The 27,960-nt window shown below is 39.7% G+C and overlaps 3 protein-coding genes across 5 annotated transcripts; 2 read left to right on the forward strand and 1 right to left on the reverse strand.

The window, feature by feature from the left end:
* Positions 1-27,857, forward strand: LOC108043779. Of its 3 annotated transcripts, XM_044461442.1 has the most exons (8): positions 56-71; positions 167-397; positions 11,913-12,464; positions 12,964-13,437; positions 13,494-13,615; positions 26,041-26,158; positions 26,220-26,351; positions 27,173-27,857. In XM_044461442.1, exons 3-8 carry the CDS (start codon positions 11,976-11,978, stop codon positions 27,635-27,637), a joined length of 1,800 nt encoding a protein of 599 aa, XP_044317377.1. In that variant the 5' UTR covers positions 56-71; positions 167-397; positions 11,913-11,975; the 3' UTR covers positions 27,638-27,857. The 3 variants fall into 3 exon arrangements, with proteins under 3 accessions (XP_044317376.1, XP_044317378.1, XP_044317377.1); XM_044461441.1 differs by having other exon boundaries at positions 1-397; XM_044461443.1 differs by lacking the exon at positions 167-397 and having other exon boundaries at positions 3-71.
* LOC108043776 (ribosomal protein S6 kinase 2 beta) lies at positions 14,192-18,609 on the forward strand. The gene is made up of 2 exons (XM_017122580.2): positions 14,192-16,835; positions 17,355-18,609. Exons 1-2 carry the CDS (start codon positions 14,678-14,680, stop codon positions 17,936-17,938), a joined length of 2,742 nt encoding a protein of 913 aa, XP_016978069.1. The 5' UTR covers positions 14,192-14,677; the 3' UTR covers positions 17,939-18,609.
* On the reverse strand, positions 20,797-25,475 carry LOC108043778 (protein phosphatase 1H). The gene is made up of 3 exons (XM_017122581.2): positions 24,796-25,475; positions 22,051-23,513; positions 20,797-21,649 (listed from the first exon to the last, which is right to left on the reverse strand). Exons 1-3 carry the CDS (start codon positions 25,134-25,136, stop codon positions 21,534-21,536), a joined length of 1,920 nt encoding a protein of 639 aa, XP_016978070.1. The 5' UTR covers positions 25,137-25,475; the 3' UTR covers positions 20,797-21,533.
* Positions 27,858-27,960: the final 103 nt, after the last annotated feature.

A 27,960-nucleotide genomic window follows, 5' to 3' on the forward strand; every position in this document is an offset into this window, starting at 1 on the left:
GCCGCCGAGCAACACGCACGCGCATACTGTCTCCGCGCTCTCTTTCTGCTTTTTTCTCCCTTCGAATAACGGTACTGTGTGTGGATCGCGAATTAATCGCACGGATTTTCGCCTGTTTCGATCATTTTATCGTTCATCAATCACTTGATGCAGTTTTTTTTTGTAGTTGAGTGTCGAAGTGAAATGGAATTTGTTGAATTTTAATTGCACGCAGCACGCTGCCGGCGAAAACAACAACAAAATTAGCGGCCAGATTTCATTCAACTTGAGATAAAACAGCAACAACAACAATAATATACAACAACAACGCAGCGAAGCAGCAGGAGAAAATAGCTGATAAATAGACAATAATAAATAAATAATACATACAAAGGCCACAGACGCCGCTTCAATTAGCGTAAGTTTGCACAGGGAAAATTAAAGAAAAGAAAAAAAGAAAGAGCGACGAATAAAAGAAAACAATAATAATGAATTACAAATGACATTATCAAGCACGTGCAAAATGCAGTGCATCGCAACCTGTAAAACACTAAGAAGATTAGGAAAATCACTAGAAAATTTAACACATAATGTAGGTAGATTGATGCGGTCCCAATTTGTTTAAAAATATTAAAGTTTTTCCCCACACCCATTAATATTATGCGATTTGCTTCATTGAAAGCATATTAGATTCAAATGCGTTTTAGTGACCGTGCAGCAGCCTTAAAGTTTATCACTCATACGCACAGTTGCCGTCTATCAACAAATTTATTCTAATTTTATGAACACATTAATTGCACACCAAAAGCTACCACATTAATTGTAAGGTTTTTTGACAATCCTAATGTGCATACCTGTTTGGCAGCTATGGAATTTAAAATAATAATACAATAATAAATTTTATTAAAATATATTACGCAAACCTTTTTAATTGTAAATACTTAAGATTTTGTTGGCAATTGTTTACATATACGTATTTATTTTGTAATTTGATCATTTAGACCTGCGTTTTTTATGAATTAGCTTGAAACATACAAAAATATATTATATGAAGCGTCTATTTTTGCAGTCATAAAATAATAACTCATCCAAAATACTTTAACCATGTTAGTTAAATGACAAAGTTGGGAATTCTCAGAGAAATATGAATGTACCTTAAAATGTGTATTGTTTTTTGATTTTTGCAAACAATATAAAATGTTTCATAAATGCTTATTGAAAGTCAGCAAGGTTATGTCCAAGAAAAAAGGTGTTAAGAAGAGGGCAAACAGGCTTTCAATTGTTTTGGTTAGGTTCACTCTTAAAAATTCCAGATAAATTCAACTGTATTGGAATTTCAAGGTTGCCTGTAAATATGTACAAATTACACTATACCTAATCTTCATTTCTCGAGGAGTTTTTTTTCCATTCTAATGGCTTTAAAGTGACCCGTTGACCAGAGCGCACATTAAATGCTTTAAAGCCCCGGGGCAAAGTCGTTAAGAAACTTAACAAATTTTCGTTCATTGAGGTTGTCAATTTTTTTCCCTTTACCAACAAGCAAGTAAAAAATTGCTCATAAATACTTTCCATTTTGTGGGCTATCCACCTAATTGTAATTGTTTTTTTCGGGCTGACCAGCTCAAAAATAAGAATCATAAAAAAAAATGCAAAAAACAATTGACAAGACTTTTACAAAAGAAACTGCACTGGTTTCTAAGATTTTCGTTGTGGATTGTGGCCCGATTTCGATGGGAATTGTTGAGCGGTTGGGGTCACATTGGCTTTTGGCAGCTAGAAAACAATGTTTAAGGCTACGAATAATAAAAAGCTGCAGCTTGTGAGTCACAAATAATGGGAGTAATAATGAGCGTATTTTGAGCTGCTATTTGTTATCCCCGTTTTCTAAGTTCTATCTTTAAAACAATTGCAGAGACGGCCTTCATAAAGTTTAAGATTTAAATTATAAATGTCGTTTTTCAAATACAAAACAATAAAGAACATTAGAGACTAGTTTCCCGACTATGATAGGTGCTTTAGCCAACTCGCTTTATTTGAAAATCTTCCACATATGGATTACTTTATTTATGTCCTGTTTACACAGACTGATGTGAATCCTCAATAATCTCAGGATATATAATAACTACTTACACAACAATTATTAAACGCAATGTTAAGTGGCGTAGCTAATTTAATTTATTTGAATGACTGTTATTTAACTACAATTTGTTGTAATCCTCAGTAATCTCAGTAGTTTCGTCATAAACTCAATGACCGTTTGGGCCATAGTCGATTACGATTAAGGGTCTTGTGACTCCTTTTTCGGGGAACTGTGATTTCCTCACCTACCATTTTCGAATGGAATTTCACATACAAGTGCATACTTTGCATAATTGCGCTTAGCACATTTATGGATACCCATGTGGATTTATGGTTTCATAATCCACCTGAGCAGGTACACCCATCCCCCAACATTTTCCGCCCTCAGCACGCGTACTTATGCGATAATTGCAGGAAATGCAGCACACTCCACACACACAAAGTTTGCGTGCAGCGAAAGTTTTTCCGTGAAGTGCGCATATTATAAATAATAATAAATGCGAAGCGAAAACGAGAAAATTGCAAAGAGGCCAAAAAAGCCGCGCGACTGCCCACTGGCTAATTGAAAGTGAAAGGGGGAACCAGACGCAGTTCGCGAGACATGGGACTGCACCGGCAGAAAACTTGGTAAAGCGACTCATTTTTCCATATCACATTCGCAATTTCTCCTAAGAAGTTACCCTTAAGCTATGATAAACTATAGTCAGCCAGCAAAAGGGTTTTTGCATTTTATATCAACCATTTATATTGATAATTTCTTATAAAAATTAAGATTTTATGCAAAAAAGAAATTAAAATTACATTGAAGCTTAATCTAATTTTTAATCGACGAATAAAATTGCATGCAATCAAAAATAGCTTGAAATCGAATGTTTAGACAACTTTTTTGCTGACATTTTTTTTTCCAGTGTTTGGCCGAACCTCCGAAAATCGGCAGTTCCATCTAATGATATGCCTGGCCCACCAATTCATTTCCTCGCAGTCTCAAGCAAGTGTTTCGTTTCTGAATATATTTTGTTTCGATTCGTTTTGATTGCGCCTGAGATATGTTCAATGTTTTGTGGCCGCTTTTTTGGTATTTCATAAGCTTGGCCATAAATTGGCCAGTTATCCAGTTAGCTTGTTGGCCAGTACCAGTTACCAGTTGGCCAGCTGCTATTTAGCCGCGTGCGTTGCACTCGATTCCGAATTGCGAGTGTTCGTGGCAAGTGCGTAAGTCAATTTTCCAGCCACCATTTTCCGCAAAACACCCCGCTTGATCTCTTTCCGTTCGCGCAATTATTTTCGTATGAAGTCATTTCAAATGTTAATTCCAGCGACGGCAAACGGCGACGACCTTGCCGCCGTAATTGTCCGGAGATCGGGGAGCGGAGATCGTGGCTTTAAGGGGCCGTATACACGGGGGGATCGGGCAATGAGAGTGCGAATGCGAATTCGAATGCGTGCAACGATTGTTGTTCAAACCAGATTAGGCAGTGCCTGCCGTCGCGGGCTAACCATATGCGATATATGCAATACATTATGGTACGACACATACTTAAGTACATACACAAAATAGAGGGGGTCTTTCGGTTTGACTGCCATTGCACCTGACTGCGCTAATAAGCAGCAAATATAAACAGCAGCCAGTGAATTTTAAGCATTACGATCAAAGATCACCTGGGATCACTCACCTTTAGAAAATCAGTGTATGGCCTGCACAAACAGTCATGCATTATTTACAAATATTTAAGCAGCTGTTAATAGTATTTTCATATTTTATTTGTTATTATTGATTGCTATTATTATTTTAGTCATTAATCATTAAAGACTTTCAGTAGAAGAAACAATAATTTTACATTTTTTTTCAGACTAAAACTATAAATCTAAAGATGATCTGTTTATTTTACATTACCAGATCAAGTTCAACAAAGATCTCAAGGCCGCCTTACTATTAAGTCTGTAGTTTTCAAAGGTATCTTTTTTAGTTATGTAATACTGAGAGCTTTCATCGTTGTGCTAATCGAAAATTAATTGTCCACAAAAACTGATATTAAGCTTAAGGGCAAAAATGTGTCGAAGATCTAATCAAATGATCAGATTACGAAATCTTTAATGATGTGGATCCAGTTTTTGGGGCTTTCAAAATAAACCCAAAAACGATTACGACTACCACAAAAAATTTTTAATTGCGCGGAGCTGTCGTTTGATTAATATTCCTCTGCAATTAGAAGACAAATAATGATTATATGCGGAATATTTTTTATTCAATTTGTAATCAACTATAATAACAACGAAGTACACACAAGTGATTGTCATTGGCTGGGCCCTCCTTGAAAGACACCCAAAAAATAAACATGAAAAATCTGAAATATTAAGTATACGCACAGCTGCCATTGGCCAAAATTAACAGTCAGGTACTAAATTCCATAGGAAAATAAACAAAAAAACGAAAAAACGAAGCACTGCTGGCTGACCACAATTTTGAAGGCTGCTCTTAACCCATTGTTGGCCAACATCCGAAGCCGAAATGAAAAGAAAACAAAGCCGAAAAGGTAAACAATGCAAAATTGTCATTTGGCTAGCGACTCTTTGATCGTGTGACTTAAATACTTTGACATTTCAACCTTTGTCAGTCTGCATTCCAAATGCACCTCATGTGTGTGTTAACCCCTTCTTGCCCCTCCACTGGCAATCAGCCTTAACTTCAACTTGCAACCATCATCAACATGATCATAATTATTCTCATTCCTATTCATTTGTCTGTCCGAATGCCTGCATAAAATTAACTCCAGCTCATGTCGATCCAAGAAAATACACCGACTGCGGGGGCAGGGTGGGTTAAGAGTGGTGTGGTGGGTTAAGAGACCTCAAGCGGAGAGTTCGAGCTGCATGCATATGTGATGCATGAATTCCAGGTCTTACAGCGAGACAACTGACTAGTGATGAACTGAAAGATACTAAGTATCTCCAAATATAAATTATAATAATTGGTTAAAAAAATATTAAGATTTTTTATTTTTTAATTTAATAACCCATTAGGAATTTATTATAAATGTATCATTATTTACTTACATAAAATCATATTTTATATTGAACTTAAAAGGGGGTATTGTATGTATTAACATTGAGATGTAAAATTATTTTGCTTAATTTGCCTTTGTGTACAAGTTTTTTGTAGCCTTAAAACGTCTAACGAATAAAAAAGTGGTTTTTTAATTAAAAAACAACTTATTAAATTCACTTTTCATACGAGTTTTTTCGTTCCTAAATCATTCGAGCTCCCTTCCCTTTTTTCAGTTTATATGCAGAACATGACGACCTGATGTTGACGCTACCCTGTTCTTGATATTTTGTAGCACATATAACCGATTGTGGACACATAAATTACCATCGCAAACGAAAGACTTAGACAACGAACTTACTGCAAGAGATATATCTCCCGATGTTGTTGTTCTTGGTCTTATTGGCAAATGGAGCGCAATTTAGTCAAACAGTTGTCAAGCAGTTTGGTCACCCACTCCCCCTTTTTGAAATACCTGCTCCACTTGCCTTTGGATTGTTCTTAAGATTGTTTTCTTTGATATAAATGGATGGCGACTTTGGATGACGATGATAATAATAATGGTGATGCAACGCAGAGCAACTCAAGTGTTGCAAGTTGCTGCTGCAGTGTCACATTTCACAGTTATTTGTTATTGTTGCACGTGCTCTTTTGATATTTTAATTTGCCTTTGTCGCTTGTCTGTCACGGCAGGCGGCGTTTTAATTACCTCAGACAACGACGACGACGTAAACATGCATCCCATCTAATCATATAATATCAGCTGCAGTGCAAACAACGAGCCACGATTGCGTGGGTAGCAGGAAGCTCCGTCATCTGCAACTGCATCTCGTGTCTTGACTTTGTCTATAGCCATCAGTCAGGCAGTCAATCAGTCAGTCAGTCAATGTTGTGGGAATGTTCACATACTCGAAACATTTGTTTTTCTGTTTTCATTTTTCGGCATACCCGCAGCATTTGCAGGTGTCTTTTCTTTTGATGCAACGCGATTGAAGTGTTCTTCGTAGGTTTTATCGCGGTTAGCAAATGGATAATTGCATCTTTGTAAGGAATTTGAAGATTTTAAAAAGAAATATTAGTTTGAGTATCTTTAAGGTCCGTTATCATAATTAATTTTGTATTTTTGTCAAGATTGTATACTAACCAATTCAAAAAGCTATTAAAAAGATCTGTTTATTTTTAAACGATTAAGCCCATTTAAAATTCATATCTGACTTATTATTATTAGTTAATTAGTATAATAGCTTATATATATTTTATAAAAAACATCTTTATGAATACTAAAAAAACTAAATATTTTATGTGAAATGAGCTGAGATATGTTTTTAGACAATTGCTTTAAATTTCGCTAGTGAGACTTGAGTAATAAATACTATATTTTTGTTAAGCTTTTAACAATGTTTAAAGTGTGTTGTGCAATCTATGTTCGCTCCCAAAATGTAAAAACAAAAGCTGCACTTTAAACACTTTTTGAGCAGCGGCAGTTGCAATCGTCGCAGCTGCTTCAAGTGTCTACACTGATAGTTAAATACGTGTTTGTGGAATTTAAAAAGTTAATTCATTTTCTAGCACACATATTTTTTTTATAATACTTAGATAATTATTTAAAATACCAGACTTTATTTTATTTATATACCACAAAATAACTTACTTACTTTACTACTTAAAAATAGTAAATCAATCAATACAAGATAAATGTATTGAATTATTCAATACATTTATTGCACAAATTCCTGTTTATAACATCTCTCAATTCAACTTATTTACTGTTCTATAAAACCAGATATGAAAAGGGAGAAAATCGTTTTAAAATTGACCAAAATCTTTATCTTAAATTTTAAACGGATGTCCGCAGACTATAATTTGAATGACCTCTTCTATGTAGATATATGATATAGTAGTCTGACTTTGATTAAATTATTTGATTTTTTACGAAGTTACTGTATTGTCAGTTCTATTCGGAAAAGTTTAGAGACCAATGCTGACTCTTCTATAACTTTTGTGATCATTCCTAATATTTTAGATCTCCCAAAGACATAAAAATGTTCTCTGTGTTAGGTTTAATGTCGTCGATCTCAATCTTACCTTCCTTCAACACCCACTTTGAGTGCACACCCCCTTCGTGGTGTTTGCCTCAATGCATATTTTAAGCCAACGCTCAGCGCTGCCCAAACATTCCACTTTAAGCGCAGCTGTCATAACTTTAATCAAATTTGCAAAGTTTCAATTTCGTTTACACCAAAAAACAAGAGAGAACGCTATAGTCGGGTGCCCCGACTATCAGATACCCGTTACTCAGGTAAAGGGAGTGCGAGGGAGATGGAGATAGAAATTTTGATCACGCATAACTTTTTAACGAATGGTCCGATTTGAAAAATTTCTTCTACATTTCGATAGGTATTGATAAACACAATAAAACTGCATTTTTACTTTTCCGAAATATTTAAATTTTTAAAATCGTATACAAGCGATTGTGGGCGTTAAAGGGGGCGTGGCACCTTTTTGAAACAAACTTGCGCTGCGTAGGAACTCCTAGAATCTGCATGCAAAATGCCAATCTTCTAGCTTTTATAGTTTCCGAGATCTCAGCGTTCATACGGACAGACAGACAGACAGACAGACAGACAGACAGACAGACAGACAGACGGACAGACAGACGGACAGACGGACAGACGGACATGGCTATATCGACTCAGGAGGTGATCCTGATCAAGAATATATATACTTTATAGGGTCGGAAACGCTTCCTTCTAGCTGTTACATACTTTTGCACGAATACAATATACCCTTTTACTCTACGAGTAACGGGTATAACAAGCAAGAGAGAAATAACAACCTTTCGATATGTGAATAATTAGCAAATCCAATGGATTGCCTCAGTGGCTGGCATGCAAGAAATGGTTTCGAAAATATATTTCTATTTGGTTCCGCTGGAAAAGGCAACGCCGATAATGTGAGGAAATCCTCTATCTAACTTGGCTCCTCCATTAAAAAATAGTTGGGCAAAAATTGGTGTATGTCAATCAATTGGCCACCAAAATTATGGCCAACATGAGACGCCGGCCAGTGAAAGTGTATATATATTTACATGTGAATTCAGGTATATACATATGTATGTGGACACAACATAGCTGACCGCAGCAGTGGAGTTTTTCTGCTGTCAAACCGGTGCAATTTTACTTTCAGGAAAACTTATCGACATCCCACTTCCCCTCATGCCATCATGGTCATCATGGCCATCTACCAGTCACCAGCTCCTCCTTTGCCTTGCCCCCTTTCCATCCGTCTTTTCATATTTCCGTTTGACTTTGCCCTTTCTTTGGCCAAAAACAGTGGAGAAAAGCACAATTTAGAGGAAAAATAAGCAGCAGCACTTTTTGTAAACCAGCAAGATTGCACAAAGAGAAATATTGGTTTTATTTTGGAAAAAGCTTGATCTTAACTGTGCCAAGTTAAATTAAATTTTAATTAAATAATTTTAAATATAAATTCGTTCATTATATACAATTGTATTCAAAATACTCAACTTAATTGATGCTGTACGTTTTTTGATAGTGCTACTGTTTTTTTGAAGTAACTGCTATTGCTGTGGTTTGGCTTTCTTCTTTTGCTTTTGATTGTGACTTTGCTGCCTCTTTTCGGAGTTTTCATTGTGTTTGATATTGGTTTCTCCAAAGATATTTCCACGTCTTTTGCCCTCGGTCAATGGTGTTTATCTACTGATATATCTAAATAAATAAATAACTTATTAACTAGTTCTCCCTGTGCCTTAAACATTTTTATACTCTTAACTATCGATTCTCTAATCGCAGCTTAGCTTGTTCAAATCTCTCTGTTTATCTTAATCTCTTTGCTATTTTTTGATTATTTGCTCTGCTGATTTATCGACAAATTTGAATGTTTTTGCATTAGTTTCTGGTGTTGCAGTTGCGGTTTTGTTGGTTAAGCGCTTGGGCGATTTTCGAGTGCAGTAACAGCTGCAGTTTGGCAACAGTGTTGGCCACCTAATATTACAACAAGTAGATAAAGCAATTATTTAAAATAAAATAGGCTAGCAAGCAAACAAAAAAAAAGCTAAAACAGTATAAAAAACACTTTTCTTATATAAAGAAGTAGAAGCAATGATTCTTTTCTCGGATGTTCACAATAAGTTAATGCTTTCGAAAACATTTTTCTTTCATTTTTGAAAGTATAGAAATGCTTTTTATTAAATTATATCTTGAACATACCTGTACCTGTCTTTAAATTACATTTGTTTAATATATCAAATATATATTTATTTAATAATCTTTTAAGGTGACTTAAAAAATAAGTAATTTATTTGATAAATGTCGTTAAAGTACTACACTAAATAGCTTCTAGTACTTAAATTTTTTACTTATTTTAAAATTCCTCTTCGACCTTTGAAAAAGGTGCACTCTGGCTATAAAAACTTGGCAACACTTGCGAGTGTGGGAATGGCTTGTGGAGTATTGGGGTTTTGGAAAATGGAAAACAGTGCTCAAAACCCGGAGGATGGAGGGGAAGGGCGGGTTCCTTGAATCCAAATCGAAGGCAGCCGGGCCGATTTTCCTGTGCTAATTGAAGTGTAAGCCATTCACGTATGGCGGTGTGTGTCTGGCCAATTACGCCTAATTGCTGTCAAGGCGACAACAGTGAAAATGAAAATGAAAAGTGCCACAAATGAGCAGCCGGACTTGGGACAGTGAAAAGCTTTGTCGTCTGTCGGTGGAAAAGCGGGGGGAAAACGCTGGAATAGAGACAGAAAGAGGCTGCTGGCTGGCTGCAAGTGGCGAAATGTCAACAGCAAACCGAGAAATACCAAGCTAAATACCAACTTTCCTGAGCTCACAGCACAACTTTGTGTTTTATCATTGCTCCGGCATGTTTTGCATTCGCTTTTGGCTCTCAGTGACCTAGTTTTGATTTTCTAAGCTAAGATTAAATAATAAAGAATTAGTTTCGGTTTTGATCATATATTTTGATATAGTTCAAATAAGATTTATATTACTATGTTGGCTTAAAGATGGTAGATTATTTCGGCATAGGTGAACAAACCTGAGAAATCTGACCGATTTTTGAATGAAAAAAACAATTTTTAATGACAAATGTAATTTATAATCGGCTGATTAATTTAAATATTATTTTTACATTTATTTCTTATTTTCTATTTTGTATTTCTTACTTCGAATGGAAGACTTGAAGCTTGTTGCTATTTCTAGGCTGTACTTGCTCCACTCCCCTAGATAAAAACCAATTTGCCACTTGCACCAAACAATTTGCCATATCAGATGCCATTTAAGTGGTTTACCTCTAAGCGATATCGCGCATACGACGCATGGCACCACCAAACAATGCGACCCCATGGCCCCCGCCTCAAAACCTGCCACTCCCCCTTCTTCGAGAGCGTTTATAGGCTGCTTAAAATGCACAAAAAATAAAATTTTGTTGAATCTTTAAACTTAAAGTTCTGACTATTGTGTCCCAAATTTGCCAATAAAAATTCGAAAACAATATTTTTGTATGCCAAGATAATTTGGAATGTACCTATATTTTAATTAAATAGTTTATTATATTTTAATAAGAAATTTAGATTTGTAAACAAAATGTTTAAGATATGTATTTACTTAGCAATTTAGAACAAAATATGTTTTCCTTAACTTAAAAATATAGATAGGTGCGGAAAACATTTGTTATTTTAAAAGTATAGTTTGAAAATTATATTTTATTTTTGAATAATGATTTTTAATTCTTTCATCTTTTTCTTAAAAGAAATAACTGACTAGTTGCATATATTATTCATACTCAGCCTGCCAGCTTAATTTAAAATATTCAATTTTTTTGGTGCCCTAAGCGACTGTTTGGTTTTAGCTTTTCCATTTTGTTTGGGCTTTCGATTTCATTTTAGTTTTTGGTTTCGGTTTTGGTTTCAGTTTCGGTTTTTGTTTAATTGCCAACCAAGTGCGAACCGGTTCGCAAAAGCCAAGAACAATGACAACCGGCCAGCGGCAGGCAAATGTCAAGGTGTTCGATGCAGAACACTGGCAATGCCAGCCGGTTGACACACGTTTATGTTGGATCCGATTCTGAGTAGGTATTATAAGTGGATTAATGGCGGGCTAAGAACAGGCGATTATTGCGGCAATTATGCGACCAAATTGCGACTTAAGAGATCAATCATCGATCGATGAATGGCCAAAAGCAATCGATCGATGGATAAATAAGCGATAACTGAGCGCCTTTCGAAAGTGTGTGCGCCAAACAAAAGACTCTGGCAACGAACCTGCTTCGCCCGCGGGGAGTTTGGTGTCGATTCGCTAATCCATGGGCCATGGCTTTTGCCCGAAGCACGAAATATGCTACACTTGAAAATAATTCAAGTTTTGTGTATATGCTTAAAAAGCTGATTTAAAAAATATGTACATCTGTGATTCTTAACGTTCTTATGGAATATTTAATATTTAAGAAAATCACTTTTAAATCAAATATGAAAATGTAGAATTTGAATATGACTTTGTAATACCGAAAAGCTTACTAAACTTTGTTAGCCATTTTTTAAGATAATATAAAACAAACAAACAAAAATGGATTTTCTTACATTTAAAAATACGGAAGTTTAAGTATAATGGCAAATCTTTGCCTAGAAAAATTGAATTTATCAAATGCGATTAGATCTGCAGAAATTTATTTGTTTTCAAGAATTAATATCTTGAAAAGCAAAATAAATAACTATATTTTTCCCTCTCCTATCAAGAATTAATATCTTGAAAAGCAAAATAAATAACTATATTTTCCCCTCTTCTATCTGCAGCTTGTCAATGAACCAGTGACATCACCATCGTCATAGCCCAATCATCTCAGCCGTTCAGCAGAAATGATAGAGACCAGCAATCAGCAGCCAGGCGGCGGAGACTTCAATGGCCGCCACTCGGCCTCGCCGGCCCGCACTATAGATTCGCATGATTCCACCACGGGGAGCATGGACACCATTGTGGATCGCAGTCTGAATCGCGAAGAACTCCACCAGGTGGTGTCCACTATCGAGCAGAGCACGAATACCACAAACACGACGGGTTCGGGTAGTCTGACCAACTCGCAAATTGGCATGCTGCAAAGGGACGAGGATCGGAAGCAGCAGGAGGATCAGGATCAGGCACGCCAGGATGCCCAGAGTCACATCTATTCGAGTCCCGTCTACGATGAGAAGCCGCCGGCGCTGAAAGTCCTTTCCGCCGCCTTGGACTTGGATACCGAGAAGGCCAAGGCCAGAACTGACGAGGACAACCAGAAGCCCAAGTTGATTTCGCACCAGGAGTTTAAGCAGCAGCTGGAGGAGGCGATGGCCTCGCGGCATCCCAACCAGGTAATCCACATTGAAAAAAAACAGTTCTATATCACCTCTATCGAAATACAGAAAGTGTTCTTTTGTTTGGCCTACCAACCACCGAATACTGCGCACACACATTTTTGATGGTAGATAAATGTTTTTAATTTCAACCGTTTGATAATCATTATTTTAAAGAAAATATTCATGTTGAGTGGGCTTTTCAATACTTTTGGCCCTTGAACTTCTTTACATCCGCTCCGAAGGACCATATATGTTAAAGAGGTTGTGCGAAACCAAAATGGTGGGACCTTTCCCATAGAGAAATAAATGCAAAGTGGAAAACAGGTTCCTTGAAACTTCATTTTAATTATTTTCGGGACAGCTTGCGTAGAAAACCAGCTAAGAAATAACTTATCAAACTATAATCAAACTATATTACTTAAATGTATTGAAATTTGGCTTTTGTAAAATCAAAATGATTTGTGAAATCAGCCAATTGATCATTATTAAAAAACGTTTTATTGTTTCTGTGCAGGTGAATGCCACCAAAAGCCCGGCTAACACTTTGGACTCCAGGATCAGTCGTAAGCAGCGCTGCCCACCGGAATTCATCAAGTACAAGGAGGGCAGCGAGGGCGGAGGCAGTGCCTCCTCGTCGCTTTCTTCCAAGGATCGGCGTAAGCGAAAGGCCAGCAACGAATGCTGCTCGGCATTTCCACTGCAAATAGTGCTGGGCACTTTGCAGTTGCTCTTGGCCATTTCCCTGGTGGCCCTGGGATCGTTGCTGATCGTTCGAGAGGCAGCGCTCTCCATGGCGGGATGCGGCATCTGGACGGGATTAATAGCCGCCGTCACGGGTTCACTCGGAGTGGTGAGCATGCGCAAGACGCAGACGGCCTTTCTGGCCCTTAGTTTGGTCTGCATCGCCAGCAGCACTCTGGCCCTGGCCATTTCCGGGGTGGGCTTGTCCAGGGATCTCAATAGGATGGCGGAACAGAAGGGCGAGCAGGTATGGCTGGATATTCCTGTTAAAGGCACTCCTCTTACTAGTTTTATTCTTTCCAGCTCGACCTGATCAATGCCAACAGCGAGGTCTCCGCCGCCTGCGGGCTCATCTTCGCCCTATTCCTCCACTTTGTGGTCAGCATCGTCTCCGTCTACAGATGCGCCCTTCAGATATGCACCAAGTGAGTAGAGCCTTTAATACTTTTCAAGTTTTAATATTTAAGTAGAGAGATTAATAATTATAATTATTGAATCACAAAAAATATTTTTTTTTATATTTAATATTATTCTTTAAAAATTAAAATTATTTTTTAGGAAAAAATTACATTTGAGTAAAAATAAAACTCATTGATAATTTTGATTCATTTGCTTAAAATAAAAATATTTTTGAAATTGCGGCTTTTGTGTGCACATTTTTTACAATTTTAAAATAATAAAAACTAAACGTCTGAAAAATTCAGCATTAGAGGAAACAACCCAAAACTGTTCCCGTTGAAATTTAAAAAAACTGACCCACGTAATTTAGTTATAAAACATTATTTTTAAATGTTTAGATTTCTAGAAATACTGTAGTTGTTCTTTTTTTCCTCGGCTTATTTACTTTGAACAAGTGCATTTCGTTAATGCGATTTTAGACTTCTGTCTGGACAGCGTATTAGAGCACTGTGACAGTGACTCGTGTCTTGGTGAATGAGTCACGACTTGTATGGCAGGGTGCTGCCTTCGGTATTTTCTATACTTTTTGGTATATTTTAAAGCCGCGGTCACACTTGCGTAGGAAAAATATTAAAAAAAACTTTATTTATTGTTTAATGTGTAAATAATAGTGATAAGAAGCAACACAGCTGTGCGGATTGCGAAGCGGATAGCAAAGCAGTCGGCGTATAAAACGGGGCGCGTTGAGAAAGTGCAGCTTATTGGCTGTAAAGGGCAGCACGGAAAGCAGAGAAATCCGGAGAAGCAACAGCGCAGTCGGCAGCGACGCCCACGCAGCGGAAGTAATAAAAAAGCAAAGAGAAATCGGAAAGAGTGGGAGGAGAGGAGGCGGAGGAGCAGGTAGCGTAGGAAGAGGGGCAGGAGGAGCACTAGCTGGTTAAAAGGGTGCAGCAGGAGCGGCCAAGAGGAGGGGGCGGAGGAGTATCCGGACAGTCAGTGGAGCTGGTAATTAAGGTGCAGCACAATTAAAAGAAGAAGAAGGTACCGGGAGGAGCAGCAGCCCCACGACGCCAGCAGCCATTGACGTCATGCCGCTGGCCGATTCCCAAAAGGATCTCCGCCAGCAGCCTCAGCAGCAGCAGCAGCAGCAACAGCAGCAGCATGTCTCCTCCACCAACAGCAACAACAATGCGGAGCCGCAGTGCAGCAACAGCAGCAGCGGATTGGGCCTGCAGCTGCGCCAGCGCATGCAGATCACTTCGTCCGGCTGCAGCAGCCTGGCGGTCACGCCCATGGAGCACACGCCCACGGAGGACGAGGAGAGCGGCGGTGGCAGCAGCGGGGTCACCTCCTCGGTGACCACGGTGACCTCATCGCAGCGCCGCCAGCAGGTGCAACAGCAATCCGCCCTGCAGGCGGCCCTGGAACAGCATCACATCTCGCCGGCGGCGGAACAGGAATCGCCCCGAGGAAGGACAGCAAATCGTACCCTTTGCCCACCGCCAGAACTGATGGAGCTGAGTGATTCCGAGTCGCAGGGCGGCGGTGGAGCGGGGAGCAGGAGAGAGGGAGCAACTGGGGGCAGGGCCACCGGCTCAGAAGACACCGAACTCCTGGACGAAACCGAAAACGAATTCGAGCTCAAGGAGGTCATCAAAGAGGGTCACGACAAGGCCGATCCCTCGCAGTTCGAACTTCTGCGTGTCCTGGGCGAAGGTAGCTTTGGCAAGGTGTTCCTAGTGCGCAAGATCATAGGCAAGGATGCTGGCACCCTGTACGCCATGAAGGTGCTCAAGAAGGCCACCCTTAAGGTCAAGGATCGCGTGAGGAGCACCAATGAACGCAAGATACTGGCGGACGTGGGACATGCCTTCATCGTACGCCTGCACTACGCCTTCCAAACCCCCGGAAAACTCTACTTGATACTAGATTTCCTTCGTGGCGGCGATCTGTTCACCCGCCTGTCCAAAGAAGTAATGTTCACCGAGGAGGACGTCAAGTTCTATCTGGCGGAACTGGCGCTAGCCATGAACCACCTGCACACGCTGGGCATCATCTACAGGGATCTGAAACCGGAGAACATACTACTCGACGAGCATGGTCATATTGCCTTGACGGATTTCGGTCTGTCCAAACAGCCCCTGGATGGGTCCAAAACCTACAGCTTTTGCGGAACCGTGGAGTACATGGCACCGGAGATTGTGAACCGGAAGGGACACGATTTTGCTGCCGATTGGTGGAGCTTCGGAGTGCTCATGTACGAAATGCTGACGGGGAATCTGCCTTTTCATGGCCAAACCCGCCAGGAGACCATGAACCAGATACTTAGGAGCAAGCTGGGCATGCCGGAGAATCTATCGCCGGAGGCACAATCCCTGCTGCGCGCTCTCTTCAAAAGGAATCCTCAGAACCGATTGGGTGCGGGTGCCCAGGGAATACTGGATATCAAGGCGCACTGCTTCTTCGCCACCATCGACTGGGTGAGGTTGGAACGAAAGCAGGTGCGTCCGCCTTTCATACCGGCGGTTAGCCGTGACGATGCCTTCTACTTCGATGTGGAGTACACCTCGAAATCCCCCAGGGATTCGCCGGGAGGCCCCATCTCCGCATCGGCGCACGAGATTTTCCGTGGCTTTAGCTTTGTGGCTCCTGTTCTCCTGGAAGAACAATGTGCCGGCTCGAATAGCCTCTCCACCAGTGGCAGCCCGTTGCATAGTATAGCTCCTATACCCGCTGCTCCGGTGGGTGCGCCTCGCACCTTACCAGGTGTCCTGCCCGGGAACTTCCATGCCGAATACAATCTGCTGCAGGAACTGGGCCGAGGAACCTTCTCCGTTTGCCGTCTATGCGAACATCGCGCCTCCAAGAAACATTATGCGGTGAAGGTGATCGAAAAGGCAGCTGTGGCCGCCGCATCCACATCCACATCAGCCGACTGCTGGGAGGAGGTGGAGATTATGCTTAGGTATGGCAACCACCCCAACATCGTCACTCTGTATTCCGTTTACGAGGATGCGAGTTCCGCCTATCTGGTAATGGAGCTGCTGAAAGGCGGCGAGCTTCTCGATCGCATTTTAGCAGTGGGTCAGATGTGCGAGAGCGAAGCGAGCGCCGTTTTAAGGACGATTGCATCCGCGGTGGCTTATCTCCATGAACATGGAGTGGTCCATCGGGATCTGAAGCCCTCGAATATGATATATGCCAGCATGCGACAGACTCCCGAAACTCTGAAGCTCTGCGATTTGGGTGAGTGTGTGGAGCCGCCGGTTTATCCCCTTGAATAGCCTTGCAGTGACTTTTTCAGTTTTTAGTATAAATAGGTTGAATATAAGGATTTTAAAAATATCAAACTCAACGCCTTAAGAACACGTTTTATAAAGGTTATGATTCTAAATTATTTTAACTCACGATACCCAACCACCATAATATGATTTACATAAAACTAAAAGTGAAAGTAAAGCGTTATTAAAGTGAATAACTATTCTTAACGAATATTTCTTATTAATACTGATTTTAAATAACCAATATACAAATTACATTTTTGGTGCGTAAATCATTTAATTCTTTCTTTTCAATTCAAAATCTAAATAGTTTTAAAATACGTTATTTTTGTGGAATTGCTATAGAAGTACAATATTTAATTGGAATAGATTTTTTGAGTATCCCCGAATATACAAGAAAACTATGAACAATTTCTGCAAGGCTATATTCTTTTAGGTTCTCTCTTTCGGGTGGAACAGGAGTGACGTTTATATTTCCCTCTAGGCTTTGCTAAGCAGCTGCGCGCGGACAACGGACTTCTGATGACGCCCTGCTACACGGCCAACTTTGTGGCGCCCGAGGTTCTGAAACGGCAGGGATACGACCTGGCCTGCGACATTTGGTCGCTGGGCGTGCTACTATACATAATGCTGTCTGGCCGGACACCCTTTGCCAGCACTCCGAACGATTCGCCGGATGTTATACTGAAGCGCATCGGGTCGGGACACATTGACTTCACCAGCAGCCGCTGGGCACTGGTCAGTGTGCCGGCAAAGGAACTGTTGCGCCAGATGCTCCACATAGTGCCAGAGAATCGGCCGACGGCGGCGCGAATTCTTGAGCACGCCTGGCTGCGGGAACAATTCGCCGGTGGAGTTCAGCTCACGGAGTATGCGGTGGCTCCCGGATCACAACTGTCGCTCGGCGCCCAGCAGCAGCAGCAGAACCACATTTCGATGGCCTTGAGGGGCGCAGTGGATGCAACGTTTCGGGCCATTGCCATACCGCAGGCGGCCAATGTGGGACCCGTTGAACTCTCGATGCTAGCCAAAAGGCGGGCCAAGGATCGAGCCAACTTGCACTCCTAATCCTGGGCCGCAGCATGGTGTCCGCGGCGCCAGGCCAAGAGGCAGATAATCCGGGTAGTTCTCCGACTCTATAGTATTCTGATCCAATGCTGCTGTGTCATACCGCGACGCCTCGTCAAGGGCAATGGGCACGGGCTTGGTCCACATCCACTGGGCAATCCTCGCCAGCGCTGCCGCAGCGCCAAGCTGCGCGTGGTGTAGGCTTATGGGGACTTGGCCCACCTTTAAGTATTTGACGACAACTGTTAATTATTTATTTTATATAAAATCATACCGCAATGCCAAGGCCAAAAAGCTAAGTGCAGGGCATCTATATACACAAATATAACTATACAGATACGGATATACATCTATATATATAGCTATTTATATAACAAATCCTTAAGCAAAGGCCACGAGTGCGTGTGTGTGTGTGTGTGACGCCAGGATCATCCCAGATGATGCCTGATCTCCCAATATTTATCCTCAGCTCGAAATCGACATCAATCCCCTCGCACACACCACAACTTTACAACTTATAAAACAAAATGCATACATATTTTTAATTAAATTAATCGTAGCTAAATTTTTCAACATCACCTTGTTATTGTTGTATAACTAATTAATTAAAAAGTAATACAAAAAAAGAATATAATTAACATTAAAACAAAAACAAGGGCAAAAACCACAAACCTTTTCTATTATTATTAACCACTTTTGTCGCCAAACTATGAATGAAAAAAAGTAAAGAAGCTACAAAAAAACTGTGTAAAGAGATAATAAGCCTAACAAAACTACAAAGTTTACCACAAATTTTTCTTGAAATGTCAATTTTGCACAAAGAACTAAAAAACTTAACAAATGATATACATATTTACGAGTTTATACCACATATGTACATAAAAGCGTAGGCGGAAACGGACCGGCTTTTTGGGCTAATAAGGTAAAGGATTTCAAAAAGCCAGACATTTAATCCTAATTTGCTTTGTAATGGAACTATTTAAGTGCTATTAAAGTGTAAATCATTTCCTTAATTGTACAAAAGTACTATTGTTTACGCTCCTATTTCAACATTGAATTCGGATTTTAATTTAAAATCGCAAATTCTGCGCAGCTGTCTTATAGTCCTGAAACGCACAGTTTGATCGTACACATGCCGAAAAACAGATGTGACAACATAGAATTGGTTTCTAATTTCGTTCGCCGATGTCTTCCAACAGAAGTTGTATCGTTCTACAATACCATAATGCACTGTAACTAGATATAGAAAGGTTCGAATTACAGCAAGATGACTCAGAACATAAATTGATTGGAGTCGTTTCCAAACCCTCACTAACTTTCAACATAGATATGAAAGTGTACGATTAAACAATTAACGCGAAATATAAATATATATATTCCATACGTAAATCCATACGTATAGAACGATCTGCCCAAGAACTTGTTTGCCACTCGAAAGACAACTAAATATGTGATTTTATAAGCAAATTCTTCGCTATTTCGTTTGTAATTTGATTTTTTCAACTTTTGCCAAGAAAAACTTGTTGAAAATTGTGTTAGAAAGAATTATAAAAATTAAAATAAAAAACCAAAATGAGAAAAAACCGAATAAAAATATGTACAATATTGATGTGAATTGAAATCAATATTTGAGCAAGCTATGTTAACTGAAAAACCAAAATTACTTCGATATTTTGGTGCTTTTCGGATGCATGTGTGTGTGCTTTGAAAGTGTGTGTAAGTGTGTTGTATGCGTGTGTGTGTATGCTAACAAGATTTATGCGCTGTGCCACTACTGAACTTACTGCTAACAAAAAAAAACAATAATTGCATATACATATATACAACACCTAGAAAATGTTAGTTAAACTTGAAAAAATTTTTAAAATAGATAATTCCCCAAAGAAAAGAAAAACAGGGAAGCCGATGGAGGGTAGAATTTCGTATGATCCTCCAAAATACAAAAAAAATTGTAGATATAATGGTTATGCTATGATAAACAAGATATGGGGTCGTATATAGCAAAATTCTAAAATCAATAACAATAACACAATTACAGTTTTAACAATTTAATTTTCAAAAAAATTTACCCAAGCCCCAATTGAGAAAAAACCGGCGTTAATGGTTCAACTTAAAGAATATATATTATGAGATGTGCGATACTTTGGAAAGATTTGACAAGTTATAAGAAAATCATGGCATCATTAAATCAAGAAAGCTGATTTTTAGAACGTTTTAAAAATTCGTACGCAATATAAAATTCGTATCGTATATACTATCAGAGTATATACCGAATATTCTAGCATCATCAATTCAAAACTTATTTATTTTAAATTGTGGCACTTATGAAAATGAAACAGTTAAATTTCATAGCTAAATATTGCAATAATATATCCCCGGCTTGTTAAAAAATTCTGGGCTTTCACAAAAAAGACAGAGACGGCAGACAAACTCCGAAACCAGAAAAGCAAACCAAGTATTTCGGCCCAGCGGCCAACCATTATACTGAAACCATTACACATATTCTTGGACCCCGATCTCAACCTGGACATCGACTTAACTCCCTGAAAAACAAAAATATATATATATGGATGCTACGTACATATATTTTCTTAGTAGATTTTTACAGCTTCCAGAACTATATATATGAAAAAAAAACCCGATAAAACAAAATTAATTATTGAAAAAATTAATAACAACATTTTATTGTAATCGAAATCGATTCGAAATTATTATACAGTTAAATCATAAAAAGCAAACAGGAGAAAATGATGTGAAAAAAATAAATTAAATTCAAAGTTTGAAATTGTTTTAATATAACTGGGATTACTCATATTAAATACTAAATCCATTTATGGTATATGTTTATCTATGATTTAATAAGCGTAAAGCAAATAAATGGTTTCTTATCGCTGGGTTCTTATCGTTTTAGATAAGGTTTTATCACGGCGCGGTGATATCAAACTATAATAATGAACGTGAACATTATATAGCATAACATTTTTTATTTATAAGCTTCTTGACTTTATTTTTAAGTTGTATTTCGATTGCGCTCTTCATAATAGCTATACGCTCTGACTATTGACTCACCCAATGTTTCTGAAATTTCATATTTGGCTAGAACTTTGTTCAGTTCTAATCGTTTTTTCTCTTATCTATCATACCAATAATTTGTTCGATTGTTTCTATGTAACAATAATTGTTGTTTTATTTTATTTTATCGTTTCGCAGCTTAAAATACTTTTCAATTTTTGTTTTGTTTGTATGTGTTTAATTGGAATCATAAGGTTTTCATTTGTGTTAATTGAAAAATTCGCCACCGTTATTCTGAGGCTTTCTTTGTTCATCTATTTATAAATTTGGATCGAATGAAAACAAACACACTTAAGTTAAAGCAAATTATTGTACAATGCAATTAAGTTGACTTGCGTTTTCGTTTTGTTTTTTTTGTACATAAGCAAATTATGTATAAACTTTGAATGTTTTGAGTTTGTTCTTGTGTGTGGAGTGTAAAAAAATATAGATGTGTTAACAACTGTCGCATCTGTATCCGTTTGAATATTGCTGTGTCTCTAAATAAGCCTAATAATGCGGCCTGTGTGGCAGGACCTGTGTCCTAGTGCTTGCCTTTGCCCTTGCGACCCTTTTGTTGCTGCTGTTGCCGCGTCGTCGTCGCGTCTTTCTCTTTCTCTGTCTCCTTATTATTATCCTCTTCCTTGCCGAAATCGGCCACTAGAATATATAGAAAAATTAAATGATGTATTAATGTTAGGTATTTATTTCCATAAGACTCTTCTTTATTTTCTAGATGTTTTCATTAAATTGGAAGCCAATCATAGGGTAACCTCCCTATTGGTTAAGTTTCGTTATTGTCTTTTCTTTAGGTTATTTACTAAACTTGTTGACTTTCTTGACATTGCAAATTAGTGGATAAACTATATTTTAAGTTTATTAACCAAATTATTCTTATGGCTGCTTAAACCATTTCATTTCTAGAAGCAACGGAAGCATGAGAATTCATTGGATTTGGTTTAGGAAATGTCTTTCCAGGACCTTTTATTTGGATATTTATTTTATTGAAATTTTAAATTTAACAATTCATATTGTGAAATGGCCGGGGAGTAAGCGCTCACCTGCTGAATCCGTGTCCTTTAGCTGCACCTGCTCCAGCGAGGGGGTCAGCTCCACCACTAGGGTCTCTGCCTCCTCCGCCAGCTGCTGCTGCTTCTCCTGTTGCTTCTGCGAGCTCCTGGCTTCGTGCACGACCACCTCGCCCTCCTCCTCCTCCTCGACGACGTGCGCCTCCTCGGCAATTACGCCATTGAGCACGTTGACCGCCTCCTGGGCCATGTTGGCCTGTGCCTGGCGGCGACGATGCTCGAGATCTCGCTTGTAGTTCTGTGTCCACTCCACGTGCTCCTTGTAATACTGGCTAACCGGGATCACAATCACCGATATGTCATCAACCGTGGCTGCCGCCTTGCTATCGGCGAGTCGCCAATGCCCAGAGTCGTTGATTTTGCCACGGGCACGGGCAACCAGCTCCTGGGCGACCATCGTATATCGATGCTTCTCCGTTGGATATTTGGAGAGCGTCTGGAAGACGGTGCGTGAAACAGCCTCATTCTCTGACACATCCCACAGGCCATCGGTGGCCATGACGAGCACGCCGTAGTCGCCGTCCCGATTGTCCTCATCCGGAATGCAGACCACCTGCGTAAGGTCTCGTTGCCTCACATCGGGATGGGGCGTGAGGAAGGGTTTGATCTGTATACCAGTGTTGATGGCCAGCAGCTCGTGATCGCCAAACCCACGCGTTACGCCCAAGGTGCCCAGCAAGCGACTTCGCTTCCCCTCGCCATTCACCACCGGCATGCGGAGATCCTCCCTGGTCAGCGTCTTGTACGTCCAGCCACGCATGGTTCCCTGCCGGCAGAGGATGCGCTGGCCCATGTCCTTGATGTGCGGCCGCTTGGCGTACTCCATGGCCACATAATGTTGGCCCATTAGGTGTGGCTTCAACCTGGCCACATTCAGCAATCGTTCGCGCTCTGTTTCGGGCGTGTGATCCGCGGAGAACGGCACTGGATAACAGCTAGCTTCTAGGGGATCCGGCTCAATGCCAGAATCCGTATTCGTTTGTGGCCTCTCCGGTGTGGCACGCCGCTGGCAGAGCACAGCTCTGGAATCGCCGGCATTCGCCACATACATCTTGCCATCGATGAACAATGAAACGCAGGCGGTGCAGCCACCGGCATCTCGATAACGATCACTGTCCTGCGCTATCAGCGAGTCCATGTTGAAGAAGGCACTCTCCAGCGCCCCGATGATCAGCTCGTCCTTGCTCACGCGGCGCTGAAAGTATATGGGGTGCGGAAATGTGGGATTTAGCTTGCTGCCATCCCCGCCACCACTGGTGGCCTCCGCGTCCCGCGGCAGGAGCAGCTCCAGGCAGTCTACCAGCTTTTCGTGCAGGATGTGATGAAACTGATGCGAGGCGGCCAGTGCGGCTCCATATCCGGCGTGTCCGTCGAAAATGCCAAAGTATGTGTAAGGGAGATCCGGGTGCTTGTGCTCCGGATCCGAAAGAACTTGCCTGTGGATGAGGGAAAAACGTAGAGATTAGTTATGACAATTATTCAAATTCAAATGAACTCCAAACCGGTTAGTTTTTCTGAACCTAAATTAAACTCATTACTAATCATATTTTTTCCCACAAAGTGAAAAAAATCAATAAGCTATGCCTATGACATTTAAAAACTATAGTCAAGGGTGTCTAGAAAAAACCGGATTCTCGCAATCCGAGTTACAAAGAATTCCCTATCAGCTTCCTATAATAAATGATTTAATTGCTTAGATTCAGGGGAAGCTCAGTTAGTTTCTAGCATTTATTTTATTTATGCAATGCTCTACATTTAGTCGGAAATATTTCGCACCAATGCCTAATAATTTTCTTACAAGATATTGATTTTACAATTCCCAGTGGTGTTTAGCACCCTGTCTGGGACACTAAAATGCGACACATATGTACCTATGAAAACACTATCTTGAACATGTGTAAACAAAAATCTTAGTTATCCCCAAAGTTTTTGACGCCAGTTTCTAAGAAAACATGAAAAACAAACACATCATTCTTGAAGAATATCTCGAGTTCTAGTAATAGTGACGCAATCTTCAGACAAACAAGGCTTATTATATTATAAATAAGTAGCATCTTAAGCAATAATTTTTTTTTTTATTAAATTGAGAATAAAATGGACTGGGAATTTGGGCAATATATTCTCGATAATGAGAAACAAACAAAAAAAAATTCAATAACATTCAAAGGGTGTAAAATCATTTCCGTTGAAATCGTTTCATTTAAATAAATTAAATATTTTCTTAAGAATTTGATATTTGATTATTGAGTGCAAGTGAAATACAGTAGAATCCAGTTATAACGACTCCCCTTTTAGTGTCCGTCCGGTTATTGCGACGAAAACTCAATGGCTGGGTTGGTCCCCATACAAACTTATATGATACAAACTTATATGGTTAGTGCGTCTTCCGGGTATAACGACGTAAAATCGTCGGTCCTTGAAAGTCGCTATATCCGGATTCTACTGTAAATGCTTTTTGATTCCTGAAAATTTCTGTGATCCCACGTTTATTTTTAGGAATGATATGATAGATTCTTTCTATGGGTATTATCGAAATTGTTTTAAAGACAATCATACAACTTGAAGTAATACAATTTTTGGAGGATGTAATGAGCTTTGTTGGGATAGGACGGCTATATCTCATAGAATCGAATAAAAAAGGGACAGTACATGTGTTAACAACATCTGTAGTAAGATGGTAAAATGGATGTGGTGACCTCCACAGGCCGGTTCACTTACCGGCAGAAGGCGCCCTGGTCCTCGTTCCACTCAGACTTTCCGGAATTGACGCATTCGGCGTATCCGGTGCCCCAGGGCAGCAGGTTGATGTCCCGCGGCACGATGATGGGGCGCACATTGTGGTCCGCGGAGGCGCGCAGTTCGTCCGGCGTGAGAAGCTGCAGGAAAGGCGGCCGGGCGTAGGGGAACTTATCCGGCATCGGTTGTCCGCCGGAACCGCCGAACCGGAGACGCTGGTGCTGCGAGTGGTGACCGCCACTGTTGCGTTCACCGGTGCCCGGCAGTGGTGGCAAATCCGGCGCTATGGCCGATATAAAACGTACCTTAAAGTTACTAAACATTTTTCCTCCTTTTTCTATTTCTATCCCTCCCTCTCGCTCGCTCCCGTTCGCTTGGCTCTTGCGCTCTCGCTCACTCCCACTGACGTGGCGAGCTTGCGTTGTTGTTGTGCCGTTGTGCCTCTTCTCCTTGCTTTTGATCAATCCCTGGAATATCTTGTTTATCGGGTTTACTGGCTGCGGGCTTATATTGGCGGCAACTTGGGTATCCGATCCGATGCACTAGGCTACAGGGCGAACGAGTTGCACGCTTATTTGCGACAACTTTGCGGATTTATGCTGTTTTTTTTTGTACAAAATAAATCGATTAGCGTGCCAGAGTGACCGTGCTCATAAAGCTATGAAATATCAACGTTCTAGTGGGGATTGGCGGAAAATACTAAAAATATTAATAACAAAGAACTACAGTGAAGCCAATGAAACAAAGTACTGCAACTGATGTTCGTTGATTGATTTCATTAGGATTGCAATGCATTTAGATACAAAAAAAAAAAAATAAAACATTTTGATACATAAAAAACTTGATAAATAAAACCAACTTTCAGCTAGTGCAAGTGTGATGAAAGCTAATAAAATGTTGTTAAATAAGACTCAAGCTAAGCAAGCAAATAAAAGTTGTATGCATTTATTTACAGTTCAATAAATTAAAAACAGATTACAAAAAACTTAAGAAATGTTCGGAGACCATGTCAAAAAGTACACAACAAGTAAAGCAATTTTCAAATTGCCGCCACAATTTACTCAGCCTCGACGATACACCAAAAATACGTAAAATACGACCAATAATCGGTCTATCGACTGTTTTAAAATACCAAATTTTGCAGTGTTGCCTTATCAATTAAGTTTAAATTTAAAATGGAAATGCAATTTTTGTTTATTAACTGAATTTCTTCAAATTTTATTGCAGATCGGAGCACAGCGAGCTGCGCGATGTTATTATAAAGTCGAATGCTTCGGGAATTGCTTTGGACCAGCAAAAGGTGGATCAATATATAAAGGCGATGTCTTTAAATGGCAATGAAAAGGTGGACAAAAAAAATGTTAACACAAAGTATGGACATTGATTTTAATGTTTTGTTTGTTTAGGTGAACACCGAAAAGCTGGCGGCAATGTGGATGTATGCCACTCAAATGGGAAGTCTGCCGCCGCCCACGGTTCGCAAATTAACGCCTCCTTCGCGGCAGATTATGCTAATTCCCTCGACCGCTGGAAGTGGGGTGAGTTTAATCCCCAATTATTGGTTTATACTATATTTTCTAATAACTAAGCTTTTTTTCTTGTAATACTTTGTAATTCTGAACGGACTTTTGTTGGCGACTTACCTTGGTGTTGGAAAATAAAAACTTTCTTTTATTTTTGTATTTGTATAATTTGATTAGTAATATTACCTTTAGGGAACATTTATATTTTTTTATACGTTATTCTAATAGCAATATTACTTTCCGTATAATAATGAATAATGGAATTATGGTTTTATGTTATTATGGTTTAGTTGTTACTTTATTTAAATAAATTGAATATATTTAAAATCAAAATGATCTATTTTATTCTTCTTACTTATTTTACTAATATTTTTTATTTTTTATAGTTGCTAACTACCTTGGTGTTGGAAAATAAAAACTTTCTTTTATTTTTGCTTTTGAATAATTAGATTAACAATATTACCTTTTGGGGAACATCTATATTTTTTCTAATAGCAATATTACTTTCCGTATAATAATGATTAATGGAATTATGGTTTTATTATTTGTTTTACCTGTTACTTTGTCAAAATAGTTTGAATACATTTAAAATCAAAATTATCTATTTTATTTCACTAATATTTTTATTTTTATAGTTGTTAATTTTGGAATTGTGGTTGATATTTTTATTATTATGTATTAAACGTGTTACTCTAATTAAAATAACGTTGACAATATTTTACATGAAACATGTTACTCTAAAATTAGGGTTGGTTTCTGTTGCTTTTGAACGGCACTAGAAATTCTGCTGAGTTATTGTTACAATGCTAATCGTATGTGATTTTGAAATGATTCAGATGGCTCCGCCGCCGCCCACCCGCCTGCCTCCTCCACCCCCTGGCGCCGGAGCTGGACTTTTGCTGCCCGTGCCGCCGCAATACCGCGGGATGACCCTCCCGTACATGCGCCCCGGACCCGGATCCGTGCTCTACGCCCATCCGGCCAGCCTGAGCGGGACATATCGCACCCACAAGAGCACCAAGTCGGCGGAGATCAATGGACAGCGACGACGCCGGCGGGCGGGGAAGTCGGATGCCAATCGCCGGCAGCGCCGCAAATCGGAGGCGGACGTCCTGGACGGAGCACCCAACTTCCAGTACACGGGTCTGGATCGAGCCATAGCCGATAGCTTCTTGGCCAGGCAGGAGCAGTCGCAGGCGGGCAGCCACATCGACTATTCGTCGTCGGCATCCTCGGACTTGTACGGCAATAAGAGGGCCTCCTCCAAGACGAAGATCGTCTGCCGGGATGTGGTGATGTAAGGGGTAGTGGTAGTAGTGGTCCCAATCCCAGTCACCTGTCTTTTGTACATATGTTTCTCCACTGAGCAGTGCCCAAGACCTATCTTTGTCTGGGCTAACAAGAAAAATTACCCTTTTTTTTCGTCCTATCCCATAACTCTATCTCTATATCTACATATGCGTATTATTTGTAAGGCACTTATAAATATGAATCGAATAAAGTTATAATAAATAAACTAAATTAATGCATTTGAATTCGTAATCTACTTCCCCAATGAGAGAAAGCTTTATTTAATACAGACAATCGAAGCTGTATACAAATTGGAAAAATTTTCAATTTATAT

This window comes from Drosophila rhopaloa, unplaced genomic scaffold, assembly GCF_018152115.1.
Source record: "Drosophila rhopaloa isolate 14029-0021.01 unplaced genomic scaffold, ASM1815211v1 contig_3, whole genome shotgun sequence".
Lineage (NCBI taxonomy): Eukaryota > Metazoa > Arthropoda > Insecta > Diptera > Drosophilidae > Drosophila > Drosophila rhopaloa.

What these genes read in the sequence shown, in the direction of transcription:
- LOC108043779 (XM_044461441.1), top strand. Translation starts at nt 11,976, where the DNA reads ATGATAGAGACCAGCAATCAGCAGCCAGGCGGCGGAGACTTCAATGGC. An exon ending in CGGAACAGAAGGGCGAGCAG is followed by an intron (nt 13,438 to 13,493) that starts GTATGGCTGGAT and finishes TATTCTTTCCAG; the next exon opens with CTCGACCTGATCAATGCCAA. An exon ending in CCTCGACCGCTGGAAGTGGG is followed by an intron (nt 26,352 to 27,172) that starts GTGAGTTTAATC and finishes GAAATGATTCAG; the next exon opens with ATGGCTCCGCCGCCGCCCAC.
- LOC108043776 (XM_017122580.2), top strand. Translation starts at nt 14,678, where the DNA reads ATGCCGCTGGCCGATTCCCAAAAGGATCTCCGCCAGCAGCCTCAGCAG. An exon ending in TCTGAAGCTCTGCGATTTGG is followed by an intron (nt 16,836 to 17,354) that starts GTGAGTGTGTGG and finishes ATTTCCCTCTAG; the next exon opens with GCTTTGCTAAGCAGCTGCGC.
- LOC108043778 (XM_017122581.2), bottom strand. Translation starts at nt 25,136, where the DNA reads ATGTTTAGTAACTTTAAGGTACGTTTTATATCGGCCATAGCGCCGGAT. An exon ending in GACCAGGGCGCCTTCTGCCG is followed by an intron (nt 23,514 to 24,795) that starts GTAAGTGAACCG and finishes CCTCATCCACAG; the next exon opens with GCAAGTTCTTTCGGATCCGG. An exon ending in AAAGGACACGGATTCAGCAG is followed by an intron (nt 21,650 to 22,050) that starts GTGAGCGCTTAC and finishes TATATATTCTAG; the next exon opens with TGGCCGATTTCGGCAAGGAA.